General features: G+C 36.4%; 1 protein-coding gene across 1 annotated transcript; it reads left to right on the forward strand.

Moving 5' to 3' along the window:
* The first annotated feature begins 126 nt into the window (after window positions 1–126).
* Window positions 127–26,587, forward strand: ST13 (ST13 Hsp70 interacting protein). The gene is made up of 12 exons (XM_019943916.3): window positions 127–348; window positions 5,498–5,555; window positions 7,647–7,722; window positions 9,434–9,504; window positions 13,923–13,989; window positions 18,200–18,284; window positions 18,406–18,516; window positions 20,977–21,079; window positions 22,190–22,306; window positions 22,943–22,991; window positions 25,087–25,220; window positions 25,721–26,587. The coding sequence occupies exons 1-12, from the start codon at window positions 239–241 to the stop codon at window positions 25,847–25,849; spliced, it is 1,110 nt and encodes a 369-aa protein (XP_019799475.1). The 5' UTR covers window positions 127–238; the 3' UTR covers window positions 25,850–26,587.

Consider the following 26,587-nt stretch of genomic DNA (forward strand, 5'->3'; position numbering starts at 1 on the left):
TAGAAGATTCTAGCCAGTGCACAGCGCGGCTGCAGAGGAATAGGAATGAACGGGCGAAGGACCCGGGGTCACGAGACCGTTGGGTGGGCGGAGCCAGCGGCCGGGGAGGTTCTAGTCTGTTCTGCCTCTCAGCAGCCGCCCCCTTTACGCGGTCACGCTGAGCTAGCCCGGGCTTGGGATCGGGCTGCAGCCTCTGCTGCGCCCGCCGCCTACTGCTGCCTCCCGCCGCCTCCGGACCATGGACCCCCGCAAAGTGAGCGAGCTTCGAGCCTTTGTGAAAATGTGCAAGCAGGACCCAAGCGTTCTGCACACCGAGGAAATGCGCTTCCTGAAGGAGTGGGTGGAGAGGTGAGACCCGGGCCTGAGGGCCGATGGGGGAGGGAACAGGGACGGCGGGAGGGGGAGCTGGGCCCGAGCTGGCGCGGGGCGGAGGAACCTGGAGCTCGGCGGCGAGTCTCGCTCCCTGGCGGCGACGTCGAGGGGCTCGTGGAGGATCGGGAAGCTTAGATGGTTCAGAGGCAGGGAAGGAAAAGGCAGAGCTGGGTTTCCTCCGCTCTGAGGTCGCCAGGGGTGTGTCTTCGGCGAAATACGGAGATGCAGATGGTTGCGGGCAGCAGGGCACTGTAGCCGTGAGGGGGAGGGGTGAAAGCGGCAAGACTTAGCTTTCTCATGGAGTTGTTTTTCTTGAAATCTCTGGTGTCCTGCTGAGGTCGCAGTGACACGAAGCAGCTCCTTTACGCACTGTGCCTTTAAAAAGTGGTGTGATGTGTAAGTTATTTAATAAGTTACAATAAAAGTGGTAACTGTGTTTGATTACTTTTACAATTACAGCGAGTCTAAGTGCGTAGAATTATTTTGGGAATCGCTTATTGTACCTCCGTAGTGGCAGTGCCATCACGCCAAACACTTTTAAAAAACTGAGTTTTCAAGGACCCACATGTTCACACGATCTATTCTTGTTATCTTTAACTTCAGAGTACGGCGCTACGAGCGTGAAATTAATTGGACAGGCATTGTGCCAGGTGCTAGCTAGGAAACAGTTTTAAGTACAATCTATTTAGGGATACAGATGGATAAGTACAGAAATTCGTCTTGGTATTTAGCATGTAATAGAGATTAGTATTCTTCGTATTGAAGGGGAACTTAAGGGAGAAAGGGAACTCTTCCCCGAGATGATTCTTTAGAGTCAGTACTCCTGGTGAGGAATTTAAAAGAGATGACATACAAATTGCATCTCACGGTGATAAATAGCGAGTAAAAAGGGATAAATAGTGTAAAACAATATGACTTGTAAAAGGTACTACCCTAAACGTTGATTTGTTTATTTTAGTAACATTTTTATAGGGGAAGATGAACCAACGATTAGCCAACATTTGAAAGAATATTTCTTCCAGTGAGCTTGTTCTAACGAAGAAACTTAAGTTCAGATCTATCAACGTTGTCTGTGGTGGGATAGTAATTTTTTTCCTCTAGGAAGTTTCTCAGTCCTTTTTTCCCCCACCAGGTTTCTAGCTACTGTAAGATTTTTGCTCATGTTAATTTATGTAAAATTCTGAGAACACTTACAATTAGTTACTGTAGTAGCTTAATAACAGTTGTTAACAGTTAATAGCGTTTTGCAAATTGTGCTTTTTAACAGAAAAATTTTTAGGACTAGGAATTGAGGTCTAGATTTTAGTCATTTTCTCTGTTGAGTAACTTGATCCAAAAATGTCACTTAAGATATTTGTATGCTTTTGTCCTCCTCTTAAACTTACTCATTGGAGAAAAGAGCCTACAATTAATAAGTTCTTAAAATTCCAGGTAAAGCGGACCTATACTGCAGGAAGAAATATCTGGCACCAAGAGTGAGCGGTATATTGCGTTGATACAATGTTATGTTCCACTCCTAGAGAGGTAGAGGACACTGAGGAAAAAGTTAACACGCATTCGAGAGCAGTGTTGTAACTTGTGCTGAAGTGATTGTGGCTGTGTAGAGAATTCCGATTTATGGTCTGAAAATTCTGTCAAGTATTGTAGTCTCTGAAGTGTATCAGTTCCTCTCTTTTCTGTCTTGGTATCAGTCTTCTTAAAGCAGTCCAAAGTTATAGGAGATAGGGTTGAATGTGGAGACTTCTAGGTCCAGTAATATTCCTAAACCTAATCCTACTTTTAGGGTTCCTCAAGTAGAAACCATCTCAGGTTTTCCTTTAGTCCATACTAAATTAGTCATGGATATCCAGGCTTAGACATTGAAGAACAGTCCATTTGCTTATTTGCCATAATTTCTACTATTGTTTATAGCTTAAAATTTTATTTGGTTTTAAGAATATATAAGTTTAATAAATTGAACAAGAGAAATATGAAGAAAAAAATTTTGGCCCAATAGTCAGTGGGAATCAGGGAGACTACATTCTTTCCAAGAAATAATGTTTTGGAATATTTTTGTTTTTCTAGGGGGAGAAGTATTTTCTGATGCTATTTGCTCCTATATCACAACTCGGTCTACTTTGTATCTTGCAGTTACTTTTATCCTTTTATTTTATGGCAATTTAAGATCAAAGGGAGAATCTTTGTATTCTAGTCTCCAGCACAGTGCATGCATGGCACATGGCTTTTCAGCAGATTTGGGTTTTTTTTTTTTTTTTTTTTTTTTGTGGTACGTGGGCCTCTCACTGTTGTGGCCTCTCCCGTTGCGGAGCACAGGCTCCAGACGCGCAGGCTCAGCGGCCATGGCCCACGGGCCCAGCCGCTCCGCGGCATGTGGGATCTTCCTGGACCGGGGCATGAACCCGTGTCCCCTGCATCGGCAGGTGGACTCTCAACTACTGCGCCACCAGGGAAGCCCTTCAGCAGATATTTTAAATGAAATGAACAGGATGCATTTGTACCCTCAGTGAATATAGCACCCAGTGTTTTGTACATGTGTGTAAGTAAATATAGCACAGAGTAGGTTTAATGTTACCAAATTAAGAGAATTATGGCTGAAGTCTTGTGTGGTCCCACATAAATGCCTATATTGGCAAAGTCCAGTTTGCCATTTTTGGCGGAGAACTATCTTGTTTTAAATCTTGGAAGCATAAAATGAAACTTCTGTACCTATAAATTGGTGCTACCTTCCAATAGTTAACTAGAATTTGGAATGTGAGAAACTCTAAATCTAGTTTATGAATAAACCCTCTTGGGTTTTCCTCCCAAGTTTTAAATTTTTTAATTTTTTGGAAACAGTTTCTAGCTTGCAAACAAAATGCAAGTATAGTACAAGGAAATTTTTTCCTGAACTATTTCCAACACTGTGTCCCCAACACCATTTAGGGTGTGTTTTCTGCAAACAAGGACAGTCCTCTGCAGTACAGCCATCAACTCAGGAAACTGATACTGATACATTAATAGTATCTAATCTTGAGAATTACATGTTACACTTCGTACTCATGTCTCTTCGTTCTGAAATAATTCTTCAGTCTTTCACTGATTTTCATGACCTTGGCAATTTTGAGTATTATGGGTCAGTTATTTTGTAGAATTTCCCTCAATTTGGGTTTGTCTGATATTTCCTTAGGATTAGATTTAGTTTAACACATTAGTTGGCAGGACTATCACCTCCCAAAGTTTTAACATAAATTACACTGTTAGGACTGTGTTTGGGTGTCACTCTAAATACATTCTTGGATGCTGCATTTTGAAACTTAGGAAAAACACAGTTTAGGAAGTCTGGTGCCTTCATTAAAATTTAACTGCAAAGAACTGGTATTTGATTACTGTGCTCTTTCGAAAAGTTTTTCGGTAGAATAGAATTTTAAAGAATTTTGTCCTGTTTGTATGCTTGTTCCCTATCATTAAACCATTTCACTTTGCTGAATTGCTAGTTAGATGTTTTGGATTGTGTAATGATTTAATGATTGGCACACGGGAGCCATTTTTCCTTATCAAAGGTACTGAGTAACTGAAGATTTTTTTTGTTACTGTCACATTAAACAGAATGGGAAAGGTACACATTTTTCTTAATTGAATGGTACATACAAGAAATTGCAAATTTTGTTTCTCATTACATTTGTTCCTTTGCATTTATACTTCATGTTGGCCTTATCAAAAGATACTATTGAGTGAATAGGCAAGCCACAGGGTGGGACAAGACATTTGCAACTTGTAAAACTGACAGAATGTGCATATGCGGAATATACAAAGAACACCTACAAACATGATAGACAACCTAATAGAAGGCTGGACAAGAGGTGAACTTTACGAAAAAGGTTTTTAAAATGGCCAGTAAATGTATGAAAAGAGATACCACTACACACCTGTTACAATAAGATACCACTACACACCTGTTAAAAATGCTAAAAATTTAAAAGATGGACAGTAGCTACAAATTACAATAAGATACCACTACACACCTGTTAAAAATGCTAAAAATTTAAAAGATGGACAGTAGCTAAGTGTGGAACAGATGAATTCCCATACACTGGTAATAGATGTGTAAGTTGGTAAAAGAACTTTGGAAAACCAATATCTATTTAAATCCAGTATACTCATACCTTATGTCCAGAAATCCCACCCAACTGAAATTAATGTAAGCATGGCTCTGATAACTCTAAGTTATAAAGAATCGACGCTTACACGTGTTTTGGACTAGGTTCCTTTCTGTTTTCCAAGTTAACATATCTTTGTTTTACATAAAAGTTAATGGCCTCTTTTTTTTTTTTTTTTTAAGGCACATGTTAGGTCTTTGTGATCTCCAGCTCTCACTATTGTGGAGTGCTCTTAATCCACTGAATTTTTTAATCACTGGACTGTTGCATGTAGCCCTTATGCTTAGAAGGAGCATATAACACTAACTCTTCATGGTCTTATTTTTTCCTTATTTTTAAGTTATTTATGTATAACTCACTTCGTTGGCCTGGAGTATTTGGGAAAGAAGGGCTTGCAAGGCCAAGAAGAAATTCTAATGGGTGAAGTTTAGAGGTGATAAGGAGAAAATCTTCAGTGTGAGGGGCATATGAATATAACCAAGAAGAACCCTTGTAGGTACTAGTCAGAGGAAACAAATGTTTTGAATCATTGCACTGTGACTTCGTATGGTTATTTTATAAACTGCCTATTTGAATTTAATTGAGCTATTCTTACTAAATGTCAAACTTTTGATTCAAAAATTCAAAGTTTTGGATTCGAGTATATCTACTGAACTCTAACAATTTGTACAAATGATTTTGTCATTGCATGTTTCTCTACCTCTTTTCCTTTTTCTCTAGGAATGGGCAGAGAAGCTGTATAATTAAGTTTACTAGACTTATTGAGACAAGGAAAGGGTTAGATTTTTATTAACCAGTATCCTAAAAGTAAATAAATTTTTAAGCTGAAAGAAACTTACAGTACTGAAGCATTCAAATGAGTTTACCCTTAAAGGTTTGAAAAGGTAACTATTTAAATATGTAACCTTTTTCTCAGCATAAATAAATGTTTCTTGGCTTACTGAATTTTAGTTTTCTAAACAAATATCTTTTCTTTCATCTTTCTCAAGCATGGGGGGTAAAATACCACCTGCTACTCATAAAACTAAATTGGAAGAAAATACCAAGGTAAGCTATGAATTTCATTTGTATGTTTAGTGATAAAGTACAATAAGGTTTCTTAGGGATGTTTGTCACCTTCTGCCCTCAAATTGCCATTCCTGATTTCCCCGAGAAATCACTTGGAAGTAACATCTTTGTAAAATTTCTATTTGGACATCAAATCTCTATAATCTGATTTAACACTGAGAATGTGGGGTTGAATGTTCACTATGTTGTATAGAGTAAGTGAGAATAAATGCTGGATATATGTTATATGTGTGACCTGTAAGTGGTAAGCTCTGTGTCTGTGTGCATTTGTAGTCTTCATCTTTATTTATTATTTTTTTTTAGCCACTCAGCGCTGCTTGTGGGATCTTAGTTCCCTGACCAGGGATTGAACCTGGGCCCACAGCAGTGAAAGTGCTGAGTTCTAACTACCGGACTGCCAGGGAATTCCCATTCATCATTTTTGGTTGGTTGTTTTTTAGCACATAGCATAGTGTTTTTGTAGGTACTTTATTAATATTTGGAAAGTAAATGAAAAAACAGCCCAAAATAGTTACTCTCAATTTTCTTTTCTGCCCTACCACCTGAGGAATATTTCTGAGTGTGGTTCATGGAGTTGCTTTAGCGTATTTGCCAAAAAGGTGTGTACAAACAGGAGGAGGTTGCTGGTATCTAAAGTTTAGAGATGGGGATGGGGGAAGATGTACTCTTAATGCTCCCTTGGGACTTCCCTGGTGGTACAGTGGTTGAGAACCCGCCTGCGAATGCAGGGGACACTGGTTCAAGCCCTGGTCTGGGAAGATCCCACATGTTGTGGAGCAACTAAGCCCGCGAGCCACAACTACTGAGCCTGTGTGCCACAACTACTGAAGCCCATGCACCTAGAGCCCGAGCTCTGCAACAAGAGAAACCACCGCAATGAGAAGCCTGTGCACCACGACAAGGAGTAGCCCCTGCTCGCGCCACAACTAGAGAAAGCCCGTGCACAGCAACAAAGAAGACCTAATGCAGCCGAAAATAAATAAATAAATTAATTAATTAATTTTTTAAAAAAAGAATGCTCCCTTTGGAATTCCTTTTTCTCCTATTTTCTGCCTTCATGTCTAAAAGGTTTTTTTCCTCAGAGTCTTCTGACTAGCTATCTTAAATTGATAAGAAAATTTGCTGTTTTATTATTTAGCTTATCTTTGAACAGTGAAATGAGAGAAGTTAAGTAAAAGCTTCAGAAGTAGTAATTCTTTTTTTGGTGAGTCAATTGTCAGAGTTTGGTAGATTCTGAGCCCTAGGTAAGATATTTTGCCATGTGATACATGTGTGAAGACAAAATTGTATTAACTTATATCTCTGCTAAAAAATTTTTATTTTGCGAAAGTAGTATGTGTTTGATTATGGAGAGTTGTGGACTACAGTGCCTGTTAAGGGTGTTACATAATATGTGGTATGTCCACTTTATTAGCTTCCTAAAATCCAAAATTTTAAAAATTCTAAAACTCATTTTCTAAATGGTTTGGATGAGGGACTGGACCTATACTTAATTAATTAATTTATTTTTATTTATTTATTTTTTTGGCTCCGTTGGGTCTTCGTTGCTATGCGCGGGCTTTCTCTAATTGTGGTGAGCGGAGGCTACTCTTCGTTGCGGTGCGTGGGCTTCTCATTGCAGTGGCTTCTCTTTGTTGCGGAGCATGGGCTCTAGGCGCTTGGACTCAGTTGCAGCATGTGGGCCCTACAGCACGCAGGCTTCAGTGTTGTAGCACGTGGGCTCAGTAGTTGCAGTGCATGGGCTCTAGAGCACAGGCTCAGTAGTTGTGGCTCATGGGCTTAGTTGCTCCACTGCATGTGGGGTTTTCCCGGACCAGGGATCGAACCTGTGTCCCCAGCATTGGCAGGCGGATTCTTAACCACTGTGCCACCAGGGAAGTCCCTTTAATTTAAAAAGAGAAATAAAAATAGAAAACAAAAGCTAGTTTACCAAAACAAAACAAGAAAGAGCATCAAGAACTGAAATACAGCGTATCTGAATAGTTTATACATAAATTGGTATAAATTAATAGCATATATGTTGGGTGTGATATTAAATGCTGATAGCATTGTTTGCCTTCCTTTTGCTAGGAAGAAAAAACAGATAGTAGGAAGGCGGAGGAAAACATAAAGACAGACGAACCATCAAGTGAGGAGAGTGATCTAGGTGAGGAGATGGTAGTTAGTTTGTATTTGATAATCTCATGATATGGTCCTGTGTTGATTTTTACTAAATTGACTAAATTAGTGCTATCTAATAGAAGTATAATGTGAGCTACATATGAAATTTAAAATTTTCTAGTAACCACGTTTTAAAAATTTAAAGCAGTTGAAATTAATTCAAATAATATATTTTAAACAATATGTAAAATGGTACCATTTCAGCATGTAATCAATATGGGAAAATTATTAATGAGCTGTTTTCCTTTTTTCATACTAGGTCTTCAAATCCAGAGTATTTATAGCGTATCTCAATGCAGATGTTACCTTTTTAATGGAAATACTTGATCAGTATTCAGACTTCATGAAATTTGTATTTGAATAAGTTGGGTCAGATACCCAGGTTTTTCTAGACATATGTAAAAGTTTTCCAATAAATGAATCCAGTACCAAAAAATTATTTTCCTTTAGTACCTGCATCTGTGTTAATAAAACTGGTTCAGTTTAGAAGAATTGATGTCTATGCCATGGGCTTGGGGTTTTATTTGTTTGTTTGGTTTGGTTTTTTTAGACGGAAAACTGACAAATTTCTTCATAAATTTGGAGGTCCTTTGAGACTATAAATGTATACCCCAGTTATTAATTGGGCAGTCTCTTAATTCACAGAACCTATCTAAAAGTTTAAAAAAAATACTCATTTTTCAAATTTTCAAATTTTGAGTCCGTTGATCTTTGGTATGTTAGAAAGGGTTTGTTGTTTGGGGGCTTAATCAGATCTTTTACTTTTTGTAAAATTTTTTTAGTCTTAAATTTTCTAACAATTACCATGACTAATATTTTTTTAAAAATTAACACCATCTAAAAGCATTTTGTGCAGGAATCAAGCTGTTTTATAATTAGAAAAAGTTACAAGCTCAGTTCCTGTTAAAAATTGATTAAAAATTTATTGTTGGATGTTAATTCTGATTTCAGGTAGCCAATTTTAATTTCATTCTTTTTTGACAGTTGAGAGGAAACTGCTTTTATCACATTTACTCTTTGCTAAAAATGCCTCCTAATGTTTATTGTTTAAAAAATTTTTGATATATAACAGTTACTTTGTTTTGTTTATACAGTTGTCCATCATGAAGTTTGCAGCATAACTCTTTGTAGTGCTATCTTTGGGGGTCAGTTCTGTACGAGTAGTATACTTTTAGTTTAAAATTTATCCATACTATGTTTTCAAAGGCAGAAAATGGTAAAATTAAATATTTTATCATGATTTACATCACAGTTTCACTATAACTTGTGCTATCTGCATAAAATATTTTTTAAAAAAACATTATAGTATATTGGTGTGTAGAACACAATATTTCAACTGAATCAGTTTGTTGACACTGACTAAATTAGTATGTCTGTGTAATATGTAATAGGAATAGAAACTATGCACTTGCCAGAGTACCTACTACAATATGATAATAAATACCTTGCATTATGTGACTATTAAAATGAAATATAATTTTACCAAAACAATAAGATTGTGTTTAACAGGGAAATATTTTACAGTGTACCAGTTTAAATAAAATTAACAAAGTAAAATATTTAAATTAATCTAGAGTAAAATGTTCAGTTCATCAGTTGCACTAGCCAAGGTTAATTCATTTTTAATAGCCTCATGTGGCTAGTGGCTACTATATTGGATAGCCCAGGTCTTATTTTCATTTTCTTAACTTCAACAGAAATTGACAATGAAGGTGTGATTGAACCAGACACTGATGCCCCTCAAGAAATGGGAGATGAAAATGTAGAGGTAAGTTCAATGGCTTATTTTCTGCTTGCTGCCAGGAATGTGAAAGCCTACCTACTGTAATAATTTTATGACATCTCTCTTCTAGGAAAAGCGCAAGTTGAATCTTTCTCTGACTTAAGGCATCTAGGAAAGCATTTTATTCTTTAAAATATTTGTGAAAATTCCCTTTATTTTTAATCGTAGTCTCTAACAATCTCTGAAATACTTGTATTCTGTTTACCTATTTCAGTTTGCATCTGGTTCGACTGCTTTTGAGACCATAGGGTTCATCTAACATTTATTTCTACAAGTGGAATTGCCTGTTAATGGGATGTCTATCGCCAGGTTTCTAAAATGGTTTTGTCCCAACAAAAGATATTGCCCTCAAGGTGGTGAAAATCGGTTCTTGAGAGGGGGGCTTGAAAAAAACTTAGGTGTTACAATGGTTAGTGGTACTCCAAAGGTCATAGCACATTCACATATATGCACTATATCTGCAATATTAAAATGGAGGAGGTGAGAAGTAAGAAAAAATTGCCTAAAAAGGCTCTTTGGGGGTTGATAATGAAACAAAGCTTGAGAAACATTGTAATATACTAATTGCAGTTTAAAAGATTGGTCCATATGCTCACCAGTTCTTGATATTGTCATAATTCATCTTTGCCAGCCTTACTGTGTGAAATGATATGTCCTTGTGGCTTTTAAGTTTGCATTTTCCTGATTTCTAATAAAGTTGACATATTCTCATGTTTATTGGTTATTCACAGGTGCTTGTGAAGTCTTATTCTGACTTTTCCCTTTTTTTTTTTACTGGTTCATCTCTTTCTTGCTGATTTTTAAGTTCAGTTTATATTCTGCTAACAGTTGATGCCAACAGTTTGTCGTCTGTGTGCTCCACATTTTTTTCTACTAGTTTGTGGTTTCTCTTCACTTTCTTTACATTGTCTTAGTATACAAAGTCTTTTCTTAAATATTTTAATTTTATTGGAATATAGTTGATTTACAATGTTGTTAGTTTCAGGTGTACAGCAAAGTAATTCAGTTATACATATACATCTATTAATTCTTTTTTAGAATATTTCCCATATAGGTTATTACAGAATATTGAGTAGTGTTCCCTGTGCTGTACAGTAGGTCCTTGCTGGATATCTATTTTATATACAGTAGTGTGTGTATGTTAATCCCAAGTTCCTGATTTATCCCTCCCCCCATACAAAATCTTCTAATATAGTTAAATTGAAAGTTCTTTTATATGCTTTATTACCTTAAGGTTATAATTGCTGTAATATATTGGTTTTTTCCTTCCGAAAATTTTATGTTTGCCTTTCACCTTTAACCATCAACACCATAATTGAAAAATCCTTTTCCTCACCAATGCCAAAATACACGGTTTCTGTATATGTGTGGGTCTGTTTTGGTGTTTTCTTGTTCTACTTGTCTAATTTTTTTCCATGCACTAATGAAACATTGTTTTATTTAGCTTTATATTAAGTCTGTTATCTTGTAGGGCAAGGACCCCCAAACCTTTAGGAGTAATTTTGGTTGCTATTGGCCCTTTGTTCATCCATATAAATTTTAGAATCAGATTGTTATCCCCCCTCCGTTAGAATTGCATTAAACCTAAATTAACAAATGGAGGAGCTACATCTCCTCATTGTTGAGATTATCCATGAATGTGATGTCTGTTTTATTTTTAGGTCTTTTTTAATGTCTTTAAATAATTTAACTTTTTCTCCATAATGAACATAAATACTTTGTCAATATTTGTTAAAAAAATTAATCATGTTCTATTTATTGATGGTGCCGTTCATCTCGGTGTGTCTAGGTTTATAATACTTTTTATTTATCCTACTTGGGATTTACTGGGCATCGTAAATCCTAGGGTTAACTTTTTTTAGCTCTGGAATATTTTCAGCTAGTATCTCTTTCAAAAATGGCTTCTTTCCCATTCTCTCTACTCTCATTCTGGAGCCGTAGTTAGATACAGACTTTCATTATTAAGTTCCATCTCTTTATCACTGACGAATTATGTATGCTTTCTTTGTCTAATCAGCTGTTCCATTGATGTTTGAATTTGAATGCTTGTTTTTCATTTTGACTTTCTCTTTGATTCTTTTTAAAGACCACTTGGTTATTTTTAAGTCTCTTGCTCCTTACTCATTTTCAGAACTTGCATTTATTTTCTTAAACACATTAAATTCTTTATCGGACTGTTTTGCTGGTCTTATTCTCCTGTTATTTTTCCTGACTCTTGCTCATTGAGGTACTTTGTTTACTGTAGTTTGTGTGTGTGCGTGCGCATGCACGCGTGTGTGTGTTGACCATGAGTTCTTGTAAACTTTACCTGTGGAAAGGTTTTGAGGCCTGAGTAGAAGGTGTGTTCCTCCAAAGAGAGAGATGTTTGCTTCAATCAAGACGCTGAGTCGGTGCGACCAGCTCAAGGATCACTTCAGATTCTCAGCATGGTTTTTTCATTGCTTATTTAACTACAGAAGTAATGTGAATTCCAGTGCAAAGGCTGGCTTGTGGTTATGAATTTTCAGGGGAGATTTCTTTTTCTTCTCTCTATATAGGTTTCCCTCTTTGGGACAGGTTTATTTTTGATATACCATTATGCCTGCAAGTATAGGCATTTGGGGTTCCAGATTTGTTTTGGAGGATGTCTGATTAGACAACATACATTTGTTTCACCTGAATCTAGACTTTGTTTCATGTGTCCTGCACTATCTTCAAAAACAGAATTGCAAGGTCACCCAGCTTGACACCTTCCACAAGGGTGATAGCAGATGGAGCACTTGGCACCTGGCTGGATTTCAAGCCTTCACTTTATTTTGCTGTTTGAGGATTTCTACATTCTTAGGCCAAAGATGGCTTTTATTGATAAAAGGTGTGTTTTAGACTTGTTCAGAGTATCATGTGCATCATATTGCCATAAACTGAGGTCGTCTTTTTGCAAATTATCCTGGCTCTGTAGGATGTCTTACTATGTGGAAAGTGTGTTTTCCTTTATTCTTTAAAAAAGTTTTAGTTTGTCCAAAACTTGTAGGGATTTTTGTTTGAAATGCTTTGAATTTATTGAGTAACTTGGGGGTAGATTGATACAGTTGATAATTTTTTCATGAGCATGGTATATATCTGTGTCCTTTAATAGAATTTTATCTTTTCCCCTGCTCCCTCCCATGAAAGTCTTGTGTGCTCTTAGAATGGTATCTTGTTCTATTATATTTTATAATTGTTGCTGATGTGGAAGAACTCTGGGTTTGTTTTTTATGTTGCTCTTGTATTCTCTTGTTGTTCTCTTCAGTAAAGAGAACTTTACTGAATTGTCATAGTAGATCTAATAGCTTGTCAGTTCTATTAGATTTTCTAGGTATGTGTATAAAGACAGCTGGTATTTTCCTTCCAGTTTTCAAACGTATCAAATCATTTTCTTAATGATTAGCCAGCACCTTTAGTAATATTTTACAGTGATGGTGATAGAGTGGATTTTTGATTGTTAAAGAAATCGCTTCTTGTAGGAGGTTTGCTGTACGTTTTCGTTATTAATGATCATTGTACTGTCAGCATCTTGTACGGTGTTTGTTCTATCTAGTATAGGTGCTCAATAGATGTTCATAGGACCAAAAGAATGAGACATTTCTAAGATTCAAGCCTCTTAGGAACTAGCTTTTCCACTTGTGGGGAGACTGGGTTTTAGTACAGGTATATCTCCAAGATCTCTTTGTGAGTTAGGTTCTAGACCACCACAATAAGGTGAGTCACACAAATTTTTTGGTTTCCCAGTGCATGTAGGAGTTACGTTTACACTATGTTGTAGTCTATTAAAGTGTACAATAGCATTATGTCTAAAAAACAATGTACATACCTTAATTTAAAAATACTTTATTGCTAAAAAATGCTAACCATCTGAGCCTTCAGCAAATCATAGTAGTAACATCACAGATCACCATAGCAAATACAATAATGAAAAAATTTGAAATACTGGAAGAGTTGCCAAAATGACACAAAGTAAGCAAATGTTGTTGGAAAAATGGCTCCAGTAGACTCACAGCATTGCCAGAAACCTTCAATTTGTAAAATTTGTGCTGTCTGCCAAGTGCAATAAAATAAGCTGTGCCTATACTTGTGAATAACTAGAAAGAATTTGGTAAAAACTAGGGCAGAAAAACCTGCTCGGATCGGGATGGAGGGAAGCAAAAGTCATGTCTAGGGCAGAGTATAGGGAATGAAATTTATTATTTAGTATGAAAGATTAAAATGTATCCTGTAGGATTTCTTACTAATCCTTTATTATAATTCTCCTCTTTGTTCCCTTGAGACCAGAGAAAAATGAGTGGAAATGGGGGTTGTGACTACCACATCCCTAAGAAAGTCCAAATTGTTTCCTCCTTCCCTTTGCTTTTCTTCTACTACTTAGTTGATATTCAATTTCCCCTTAGATAACTGAGGAGATGATGGATCAGGCAAATGATAAAAAAGTGGCTGCCATTGATGCCCTAAATGATGGTGAGTGATTTTTTTTTTTTTCTCTTTGCTACATTTCCTATAGTAGTCTGGATATTCTCTTCTCTACTTCTCTGCTGCAGTAACTGTTAATGGTGGGAAACTGGAAGGGAACTTAAATTTATTGAGTATATGGTACTGGAGAAGAAAGCATCCTGTCCTCCACTCACCCCTTTCCCGTTAATAAAGAGGCTGAAATCACTCAGGTATCAATTATCTTCCCTCAGGGCGTGTACAGATCCTGATTATAACTCAAAGACTGTACTTTCCTGACTATAGTCTAGTGTTTCTCCACTGACAGGAGGCTTTGGAACCTTCTTTATAATAAAAGCCTGATGGGAAAACCTGAAAAAAAAGTAATAATAAAAGCTGAAAGGTTTTCCCCCAAAATGGTGTTAGATCGATGATCCTCGACTTTTTACATTGTAACACCCTTGACAAATATTGTCCTTCAATACAACACTCTTGTTCTAGTTTCTGCATGTTAGAACCCCTTCAGAAAATCCTATCAGAGTGGGAAAGTGCTGGTAGTATTAAGTATTATGTTTAATTAGTTAAAATTTATAAGAACAAATTATTTATTAACTTGGGTACTGTGCAAACCCCTTTATAGCTGTGTGGTGTAGTGTGTCACAATGCCATCATTGAATAGATGCTATTGTATGATGCTGTTGTGCATTTGTACTTCATCCTTAGACTTAGAAGATGACTAAAGTTTTATTTTAGAATGAGTTCAGTATCGATTGCTGTTCAGGTTCCTTTTCATTGTAATCCCACCACCTTCTTAGCTTAAGTCCTTATATGTTTATACTATTGCAGTTACCTTAATAGTTTGTCTACCTGACATGTCTTATATGTTTATACTATTGCAGTTACCTTAATAGTTTGTCTACCTGACATGTCTCTACTTCATTGCTTTCTATTCACTGCCCCTAGATCATTCTTATTTAGAACTTGTTTTTATTGGTGCACACTCCTTTGCTTGTAACCTGTGACTAACTTTTGCATACATTTTGAAGCTCATCATAGCATTGGACCCGCTAGAGTCAGATCCTGTATTTTGCCTTCCCAGCGTTATTCTTTTTGAGTATTAACCTTCCATTCCAGCCAGACCTCACTTTCCTAGAATGTTTCTTTACTTGTGCTTCTCTGTAAAGCTCTTCTTCACCTATTTCAACTTTTAAGTTGTACCCATCAATTCATCCCAGCCACTTCTCTTCCTGACCATTCCTTTTCCACACTAATCTTTTCTTAATTTCCCTACCACCTAAGATTTCTATTTACCTAACATATAATTGTGCCTTCTACATTTCTGCCAGCTTTATTATATTTTAATGTGCATTATTTCATTAAAATCTCATACTAGTCCCATTTTACAGATCAGTGAATAATCTGAGGGCTTAGAGGGGTTTTGACTTGCCCAGGATCTTACTGTGCCATACTATCAACTCATTATTTTTGTCACTTATTTTGGCATATTGTATTTTTTAAAATTTACTTATATATTGTCTAAGCAATATTTAACAAAGTGAAAATGAAGCAGCCACCACCTAATAAATCACATTTTTGTTTTTCCTTATTTTTTTCCAAGCTATGTTGATGTGTAAATATAGCCTAGTTCTAATTTTAGAATAGGTACAATTTCATGGTGTATGTTACAGGGATAAAACACTAGTATTATAAGCTAGGGATTGTAGGTTCAGGCCCCACCTGGGGTCGGAGAGACAGGAATATAGTTAAACCCTGGGTTTAAGGAGCCCAAGTTCCTGGGTTTGAATCCCAGCTCTGGGGCTTACTAGCTATGTAAACTTGGAGAAGTTACTCTCTCTGCCTCTGTTTTTGTTCCCTCCCTTGTAAAATATGGATAATAATACCTACCTAATAGAGTCATAAGGAATAAATGAGTAAATGTGTATATAATATGCCTAGAATAGTACCTGGTACTAATATTAAGGTACTGGTACTTTTCTTATTAAGACCTTAGTGTTTCCAGCTGTCACATTATTAGAGGTATTTCTGTTAGGCTTTTTAGTTTAATATATTTATTCGACAAGTATTTATTGAAGGCTTACCATGTTCCAGATGCTGGATATACAGCGGGAAACAAAGCAGACCAAGTTCTTTACTTCGTAGACTTTATATTTTGGGAGAACAAAAATAAACAAATTTATAATATAAAGTTAGGTGGTAATTAGTGCTATGAAGAAAAATAGAGCTGAGTAAAGGGATAGTCAATGATGGAAGCTATATTTTATATAAGGTGGTCAGGAAAGCACCTGATGAAGTGCAGGGAGCAAGCCGTGTAAAGAAGCGCTTTTGGGGACATAGGGGAGAACAAATACAGAGGTTAATTGGGAGAGCATTGGGGGCAGTTACGTGTTCAAGGAATAGCAGAAAGGCCAGACTATCTGGAGTGTGCTGAGCGAAGGGATAACAGTGGTAGAGTTGAGGTCAGAGAAGTGCTTGGGGGGTGGGAGATAGATGGTGGGAAGGTGGTGAGGAGGACAGATGATTGACAGCTCACTAAAGAACTTAGTAGATCATGCTAAGGATTTAGGATTTTATCCTTGATTATGCAAAGCCGTTGAGGGTTTTTTGACTAGGAGGATTTCATAGTGAGAATTTACTTTTGAAAAGGATTATTCTTGCTACTCTGTGTAGATCAGATTTTAGGGGCAAATTAAGGGTATGTTCATTGGAGAAGTAGAAGCCAAGACATGAGTTGGTGTGGCAGAGGTATATTAGGAAAATACCTGTGAGGCAAGGTGGGGGAGCAGGGAGAACTGGAGGAGTCTGGGAAGACAGTGAGGCTATCATGTAGGTCTTACCCTCTGTAGGAGAGATGGAAGGTTGTGTAGGAAAAGTCTTCAACGGTGTGTGTGTTTCTAAAAGTCTAGGCAAGCCAAGGTTGCCCATTAGAGGAGTTGCACGTCTCACAAGAATGGGCCTACCTGGGTATCCTTCCTGTATTCAGTCATTAGCTGGGAGCAGCTTATGGAATATAGCCTTGAGCCTAGAAGGCGGCGTCCTCCAGCAGTTGTGCTCGCTGCAGCAAATCTAAGGTGCATTTTCATGACTCCACAGAGGGAGGGAAGAAATTTTTGTAGTCCAGGTAGCTAATGATGATAGCTTTGCATTGGGGCAGAGTTTCCCAAACTTGCTCTGTTTATAGTGTCCTCACCATTTTCACTTTTTTCACAGCACTCCTAGGCCAAAAGAAATACATAAGAGTTTAGTTTATAATGTAGTTAGGTTCAAACAATTTAGTAAGTATCTATGTCCTAACAAGTTAGTGATTGTTTGAAAAAAATAATACAAATGGAAAGAAAATATATTTAATTTCATCCTTTAATAACCATGTTTATTTTCTAGTAAGCAGTGGATATATGTTGGGCATTAAACAACTTCTCAGATCTTGGAATCAGATTGGACATTGCCACCCTCACTGCTCCACATCTCTTTTTCTACAGTTCTTGCTTTTTTATCATAGAAACAACTTAAAAATTAATTTTTGGCTGCATTAATTAATTAATATATTAATAAAAATTAATTAACTTTTGGCTGGGTCTTCGTTGCTGTGCGCGGGCTTTCTCTAGTTACGGTGAGCGGGGGCTACTTTTCGTTGCAGTGCGCCGGCTTCTCATGGCAGTGGCTTCTCTTGTTGCAGAGCATGGGCTCTAGGTGTGTGGGTGTCAGTAGTTGTGGCACGTGGGCTCAGTAGTTGTGGCTCGTGGGCTCTAGAGTGCAGGATCAGTAGCTGTGGTGCATGGGCTTAGTTGCTCCGCGGCATGTGGGATCTTCCTGGACCAGGGCTCGAACCCATGTCCCCTGCATTGGCGGGCGGGTTCTTAACCACTGCGCCACCAGGGAAGCCCTGTCCTTTTAACTTAATGGATACAAGAAAATGTAATTAATAGAATAAAATTGACTTATCCTTTGATTTTATCTAAATTTAAAAGCCAATGAGTCCTACCAAGAATGTGGTATTCTAATATTTTTTAGGGGGGTTATGTTCCCCAAAATTGTCTGTCTTGAGTGATTTACAGTATAGGTATGGTAAAGATTTTGCTTTAAAGAGACAGTTTTGTATGTTAATTTAGAAACTAGTCTTACTAGGCTAAAAGGGAAATGTGAAAGGCTAATTAAAGAGACCAACAGTTTTTATTAATATTTTTTATCCACTATTTCTCAATAAACTTTTGTTTCACTTTAGGTGAACTACAGAAAGCCATTGACTTGTTCACAGATGCGATCAAGCTAAATCCTCGTTTGGCCATTCTTTATGCCAAGAGAGCGAGGTGAGAATTCTAAATAAAAACTGATTTCTGCTTATTTGTTTAGATAGAATTGCTTCTGTGGCAACCCCCAAAAAGTTACTGTTTGAAATGAATACTTTTTAATATCATACTTATTTTTTAGTGTCTTCATCAAATTACAGAAGCCAAATGCTGCCATCCGAGACTGTGACAGAGCTATTGAAATAAATCCTGATTCTGCTCAGCCATACAAGTGGCGAGGGAAAGCGCACAGGTAAATAATGAGACTTAGTTATTTTCAGAGCTCTTTAAGTTTAAATCTGATGTTTTAATATACCTTATTTTAAAAAAAAAATGGCGGGATTTCCCTGGCGGCCCAGTGGTTAAGACACTTCGCCTTCTAATGCAGGGGGTGTGGGTTCGATTCCCGGTTGGGGAGCTAAGATCCCACATGCCTCACAGCCAAAAAACCAAAACATAAAACAGAAGCAGTATTGTAACAAACTCAATAAAGACTTTAAAAATGGTCCACATCAAAAAAAATATTTTAAAAATTGCCTAAGGATTTAATTTTAATATAATGCATGCTCAATATGTAGAATTGAGAGAATGTCATAAGGAACAAGTAAGAAAATAAAAATTCTTTTCACTGCTTCCATTCAGTGAATACCAGTGTTAACAGTTTTTGGCCACATATAGCCAAATGTAAGGTAAGGATTTTTCTCAGTTATCGCCAAGAAAAGAGAGTGGCTTTATACCTGTGTCTTACAAACTTTCTGTTATTTTCAGACTTTGTAACTTAACATTAAACAGCCAATATATTATGGAAAAAGGAATATACTAGCTTCAGACTACTTCGATCACTGTTAGGTCACTTGAAGAGTCAGATAAGGGGGAAAATAAAGAGGTGAATTTAACCCAGATCAGTAATCAAACCTGGAAGCAAAACTTAATATACAGATGAGTCTTTGTGGTTTGGGATGAAATGTCCTGTGCTATTTACATCTTACATGGATTGAAAAGGTACTGTGCTTCAAGTGTGGATGGAAATGAACATGAATATGCTTGGGACCATCTGTATTAGGTGACTCAAAAAGTAGCTCTAGTGATTATGAAGACAGATGTCAAAGGTACAGGTAAAAGATTGGAAAATTTATATTAATGCTCTCTGGGTGTATGAAAGGTCATGCATTGCTGTTGATTGTCTTGAGATCGACCCCATTAGTCTTTGAGCATTTCTTGGCCTTCTGGTATAAGAACTCATCTTGTACTTTAGCTTGGAATAGACCAGGGACTTCCCTGGTGGTCCAGTGGTAAAGAATCTGCATTCCAATGCAGGGGACGCAGGTTCGATCCCTGGTCAGGGAAGTAAGATCCCACGTGCCACAACTAAGACCCAATGCAGCCAAAAAAGTAAATAAATAAAAAATAAATTTTAAAAATACACTATATAACATCAAAGAAAGCCATTAAAAAACAAACAGCTTGGAATAGACCATTTCTCCAGAAAATCTTGGTTTGTTTTAGTGGGGATTATTTTGTGGAAACTGAAATTTGGCCACTAGGTATGTTTGTTGTTTCCAGGATATCGTCATTGTCATTTCAATTAACAGTCAGAAAAAACCTTTAAAAATAATGATTTTAGAGAAAGAAATTGAGAAATTTTGAGTTTATACCGATATTCTCAACTAAAATTCAACATTAAATGTTTTCCATTTTGTATTTTAGACAGTATTCTCCTAGAATCATGCATTAAAAATAATATACCCTTTAAGTAAAGTTTATTTTGCAGTTCTTTCTTATCCCTAGGATATATCTCACTTAAGATATACAGTCAGAATACTGGTTTAAAAATTACTTGAATTAATTTTTCCTGTATGGTTTATGTTGTCAATGTGATAAATAATTAGCCTCTTTTTATTTGTTTGTATTCAGGGTTTGGGCTTGCTTTATTTCTGTCCTTTCTGATTTAATTTTCTTACTTGAGTTTGTAAAACATTTGCATGTTTAAAACTGAGTTAATAGGTATAACCAGAGAAGTCTCATTTCCATTGCTATCTCCTCTACTCCATATTTACCTATCTCCATCAGCCTTTAGTTTCTGATCCATCTCATCTCTCCTTTTTATTTATTTATTTTTTTGCGGTACGTGGGCCTCTCACTGTTGTGACCTCTCCCGTTGCGGAGCACAGGCTCTGGATGCGCAGGCTCAGCGACCATGGCTCACGGGCCTAGCCACTCCCCACGGCATGTGGGATCTTCCCTGAGCGGGGCACGAACCCGCGTCCCCTGCATCGGCAGGCAGACTGTCAACCACTGCGCCACCAGGGAAGCCCCCATCTCTCCTTTTTAAATAATATGTGCACACATGTTGTTTTCTATCCCATATAGAAGGTAGCATGCTGAATACGCATCATGTTAACCCTGTTTTTAATGAGTTGAAAGTTGTGGCTCTATATAATTTTTTAAACCATCATAATACTGTGAATTAAAACAAATTTTTAAAAGCTTTTAAACATTTTTTAGTAGAACAGCTTCACAGTTACCATAGAGGAAATTTAAACTAAATTTTTATGGAGTGGAACATACTAATTGAATTGGTTCATGAAAATTTGTAGTTGAATATCTAAACCTTTTCTGTAACAGTCCTTTTTTATAATAAAGAAGTAAGACACCATGCTACATAAGTGAATATGTGTAAAAGGCTCCAAAAATTACTTAAAATCTGTTTCAGACTTTTGGGCCATTGGGAAGAAGCTGCCCATGATCTTGCCCTTGCCTGTAAGCTGGATTATGATGAAGATGCTAGTGCAATGCTGAAAGAAGTTCAACCAAGGGTATGGTAAAGTAGAGAAGGGAAAAGTCATTACTAATGGCTCTAGTACTTAACTCCCTAGCAGTAAATTAACTGCAAAACAGATGCAAAGAAACAATCTTTGGAAGTTATAATCTGTAATCACTTAAATTTGTGTTGAACTCAGGAAATCTCATTGGGTTTTCATGCTTTAATTTCTCATGCAGTATTACAGCAAGCTATGTTATTTTGTTTGCAACCCTGCAAAATTATAACCAGAAGGTTAGAAATGGAAAAGGGGCATCAAGTTTACAGCAAAAGAATAAATAGAAAATTTATAAAATGCAGCCCAAGATTGAGTCTGGTTCTTATTTCTATCTAAAATTGTTAGTTAAAACAACTTAGTGCGTTTACATGGTAAATCTTTCAGCTTTGTGGGAAGTTCAAGAATTTACTATCGGAGGCTTTAAGATGGTGGACGTTTTATTGAATTTAATCTATCAGATGATTTGATTTTCTTTCTTTTTGTAACAGGGCTAACTCAGCAAGGTTATCGGATGAGATATTCTAGGACACAAGGTTTTTAAAAAATAATCATAAACAAGCTAAAATAATGGTTGAATATGAATCTCTTACGTTTATATTATTCTGTGAATAAATACTAGACTCCAAATGTTTGGCATGGACTATGTACTAGTGCCTGGTACATATTTTCTCTTGATTGTTATAGTTAAGACTAACATACTTCTCCCTGCCCTCTCATTTTATTGATGAGGAAAACTTCAGTATAGTTAGACTGTGGGAAGTAACTGGTATGTGTGTTCCCAGTCTCTGCCTTCCCATGGCAGGTATCAGGCAAAAATTGTCATGCAATTTGACATCTGTTTGTCATCCTTGCACTAGGTAATTGTTTGAAATTTTTAACACTTTTCTCTATCTTCAAATCCCAGCCTCTTTTCTTTGTTTCACAGTGGACTTGTTAAAGCCTGAGTTAGGTCTTTTTCTGTAGGGTAAATCTAACCCATTTTTCACAACTATGTGTTGAATTAAATCTCTCCACAAAGAAAAGTAATTCTTTAACAAAACCATTGATTTGTGCTGACCTTATTCAACTTTCAGAGAAGACATTTTTCTGTGGCTGTTACTTCCCTAGGCCCAGAAAATTGCTGAACATCGGAGAAAGTATGAGCGAAAACGTGAAGAGCGAGAGATCAAAGAAAGAATAGAAAGAGTCAAGAAGGCTCGGGAAGAACATGAGAGAGCCCAGAGGGTAAGGTTTCTATACTTAAACCATTAAAGCAAAATATAGTAGATGAGACTCTTTTGGATATCATTCTAATTCCTGGCTCTTGTTAAATAAAAAGAGCTGGCTGCAGTTCTGTAGGATAGTGATACTACTTAAAGGAAGTTTTCCTTCCCTTCATTGCTTAGTCTTCAAATTCTCAAATGAGTTTGTATAGCACCAATTTATATCCTTGTTTGTGTTCTCCTAAAATCAAGACTTTTTCCTGATCAAGTAATTAATTTAAAACTTGGCAGTATTATTTGCTTTCTTTAGGATGCAAGCCCTGATATTTTAAGTTTTATGATTACTTCCGTTTTAATAGTGGATTCGTAGCTATTTAAAATTGACTCTAGTTATTTTTTAGTTTTAGTTACAAATCAAAAATATTACTTGAAATCATTACCAAAAGTAATACCCATTGAGAATCCAGTTGAAAATTGTTTTTTGGGAGATGGGGTGTCTCCTTTAGTCCAACATTGCCATTTGAAACTTGTCAAAACTTGTAAGTCCTCTAACTAGCTTATTTTACAATTTTTTTCATGGTTTTGCATGGATAAGGTAGGCGTGGACAGCAGACTTCCCCCTTCTTATTATATAATTTATTTCCTGTTTGTATTAAAGGAGGAAGAAGCCAGACGACAATCAGGAGCTCAGTATGGCTCTTTTCCAGGTATTTTGAAAGAAAAATTAAAACTCTTAATATTGTAAATAATTGGGTAATATTCTGATTTGGAGGCTCAGGTATGTATATTGTATTTTGTACCATTAGTCCCTGGAACACTGAGTCTTTAGAATGTCAGCCTCTATAAAGTTTCATTCTTGTTAAAAATTTTGTTAGTGGAAATACAGTATATTATTTTCCTCATATTTTGAGTAGTATACTTTTTAAAAATAGATAAAATTTACTGAGGTCTGAGCATTGTATTTTATTAAAAGACTATAAGAATTTATTATGATGTATTAATTAGAGTATTCCTAAATGGCTGTAATGGAATTTTGTTCTATTATACATTGATATTCATGAGGATACTAGGTAAAAGCATGGAATCATTAAGCACAAAAAGTTCTGCATCCAGTGTAGAATTAATATATCAACACATTCTTCCCTTTCTTGCAAATGTCAAGTGATCAGAAATTACTAGTGAGGCAAAGCCTTGAATGATAGCAGAGGCCTATACGATACAGGTAGAAGAGCTGTTAAAAAGGCACTCAGAGAATGCTTCCTTAATGAGGCAGTGTGAAATTTACGTAAAGAGAAGAGAGGTTTTTTTTTTTTTAAGTTTGTAATTGTAATGGGGGATCAGCAGCTGCAGCTAGCTTTCTTGTAAAGATTTATAGAGGCAGCTGCACACCACTTATGCTTCCCTTGCTTAGAATTTACCACATGGTCAGAGGCTAGGAAGGGTAGCCTCTAATCTGAAAGGTCATGTGCAAGCAACTAAAAAAAAAAAAAAAAAAAAGGAAGGAACATACATTGGGGATGACTTGGAGAAAAAGCAAGAAAATAAATTTTAGCTCATAGCTTACTTTCTGTTTATTAGATAATATCTTATATCAGGTACCTTTGTTTTAGAAAATGACCACTAATGTGGACTAGTACTAGAGATAATTTTTTGTTTTGTGGGTTTTATTATATGGATTTGACAAGCAGACTGGCTAACTTTTGTTGCCTTGGGTCAGTAATTTTTGTAGAAAGTAGTTTTAAAAAGTCAGCAGTAGCATAAGAAGCTAGAAGTTGTTTTCAGGCCCCCGATTAGATCTCCTTATCTGTGATTGTTAGTTATTTATGGGCACGTTTGTATTGTTGAGACAGATGGAAATCACTGTGTTATAGGTGTTTCTTCTTTATGATAGCTTTATTTGTAATGACCCTTGATCTGTAGATTAATGTTACCTGTATTTCTTTTTAGGATGTCCCTATGTTGGTGTTAATTGTGATTTTAGGATATCTCCAGTGGACATAAAGGTTTATGGTAGTGAAAAACTGAGTAGAAAAGTTTGGGTCTGTAATCTAAAAATATACTGGGAGAATTAAATCTTTTTTACTAGAGCATTGTTTTCAGTGTAAAAAAGAGACACCAGGACTGCTTGTTAAAAATGCAGATTTTCAGTTTTACTTTCAGAAAATTTGAGGCAGTCAGGGTGGAGATTAAGATCCACAGCTTTTTTTTTTTTTTTTTTTAAATTTTGGCTGAGTCCTGCAGCTTGCAGAATCTCAGTTCCCTGACCAGGGATTGAACCTGGCTCGCGGCAGTGAAAAGCACCAAATCCTAACCACTGGACCACCAGGGGACTCCCAAAAATCCACAGCTTTTTATAACAAGCATTTCAGGTAGTTCTTGAAGGAAGCAGTTAGCTTAGGGGAATATAGTTTTTTGGGGAAAAAAAAAAACTAAACTCTTATGAATTAACTTTAAATTGAAACAGACAAATAATATTAAAGAATGAGAAGATAAGATACAAGGTGACTTAGGAGACTTTTTAATTTTATAATTCCAAGGGACTGTTAGTTTTCTCTCTGAGGTAAGACTAGTTTTCTTTTTAAAGTTTTGTTACTAGGAAAAACATATTTACAGCCTTATTTTTAAATAATTAATGTTAAAAATTATGTCTTGTTACATCCAGTTAGAATGTTCAGACTACTTTGTGTCTAGTAGCACACTTGTGCTTTGTGCATGCACATGTGTTATTTTAATCAGGAGGAAATAGTGTACTCAGACTGCTTGGGAATATGCTTGGTACAGATCTTTCATTTATTCTTGTAGGTGGCTTTCCTGGCGGAATGCCTGGTAATTTTCCTGGAGGAATGCCTGGAATGGGAGGGGGCATGCCTGGAATGGCAGGAATGCCTGGGCTCAATGAAATTCTTAGTGATCCAGAGGTTCTTGCAGCCATGCAGGTAAGACTTGGAAGAACAAAGTTGGACTTTATATCACTGAGGCATTTCTTTCATAATTCTATGTGGAGACAGGTTAAGGTTACTCTGTTGGCCATATTTTATTGAGCTGAATTACCAAATAGCTTATTATGCAGTTGTGACATTCATGTTCTTTTTTTCAGAATGAGCTTAAGTTTTTAAAAGTGGTTTATAGGGAAATACTCTGTAATAGTTGGTAATTATATCCTGTTGTCCTTTTCTTTATATCAAAATTGTATATCTTTTTTCATTGTCTGAAGTGACATCATTGAGTTGGAGTTGGAAGTACACATTAATAATGTTTACGCTTCAGGGACTTGTCCAAACCTGAGTTGACTTAGCCATGACAAATTTGAAGGTCTGAATAAAGAGATAGGATTTAGGATAACAAAATTGATGACCCATAGAACATTTTTTTCATACTAAACATATATATATATGTATACACATATATATATACACAGACACACCTTTCTTTGCAGGATCCAGAAGTTATGGTGGCCTTCCAGGATGTGGCTCAGAACCCGGCAAATATGTCAAAATATCAGAGCAACCCAAAGGTTATGAATCTCATCAGTAAATTGTCGGCCAAATTTGGAGGTCAAGCATAATGCCCTTCTGACAAATAAAGCCCCTGCTGAAGAAAAAGCAACTTAGATCACCTAATGGATGTCGCAATAATACAAACCATTGTACCTCTGATCTTCTCATGAAGAAAGCTGGGGTGCTTTGAAGATAATCCCTACCCCTCTGCTCCAAATGCAGCTGAAACATTTTACAGTGGTTTGCCATTAGGATATTCATTCAGATAATGTTTTCTTACTAGAAATTTAAAACTTTAAACAATTTTTAAACCTTAAAAATATTTAAAACGAGGGTGTGTTAATCCCTACATTTTTCTTTACTAATCATTTTGGTTTTTTCCTTTGAATTAGTTAGGCAAGGAAGATACTTCAGTATGGAAGATTTATTGTTCAAGTTTGAGTGAAATAAAGATTTATTAGTGGGAAGCAAATGTAACATTTAAATAGATAAAGTTTGAGTTGGATATATGGTCACTGAGGCATTTTGATTTGTCTTTTTAATTGCTTTATTATTATTTTTTTTAATGATTTGCTTCCATGAAACTATTGGGACCACCAGTCTTGCAGTAGGACCTGGGTAGGGACTGGAAGTACTTGGCAGGGCAGCAGTAATCTTACTACATTTTATATAATGTGTACCCTTGTGCAGATTAACTTAAATCTTACACTGTGGTGAAAGGATGATTTTTATACTGCTGCAGTAAAATTGGATTACTTCGCTCTGTTCTTGTCTGATATCTAAAATAAATGTTTCACATTTCCACA

This window comes from Tursiops truncatus, chromosome 11 (assembly GCF_011762595.2).
Source record: "Tursiops truncatus isolate mTurTru1 chromosome 11, mTurTru1.mat.Y, whole genome shotgun sequence".
NCBI lineage: Eukaryota > Metazoa > Chordata > Mammalia > Artiodactyla > Delphinidae > Tursiops > Tursiops truncatus.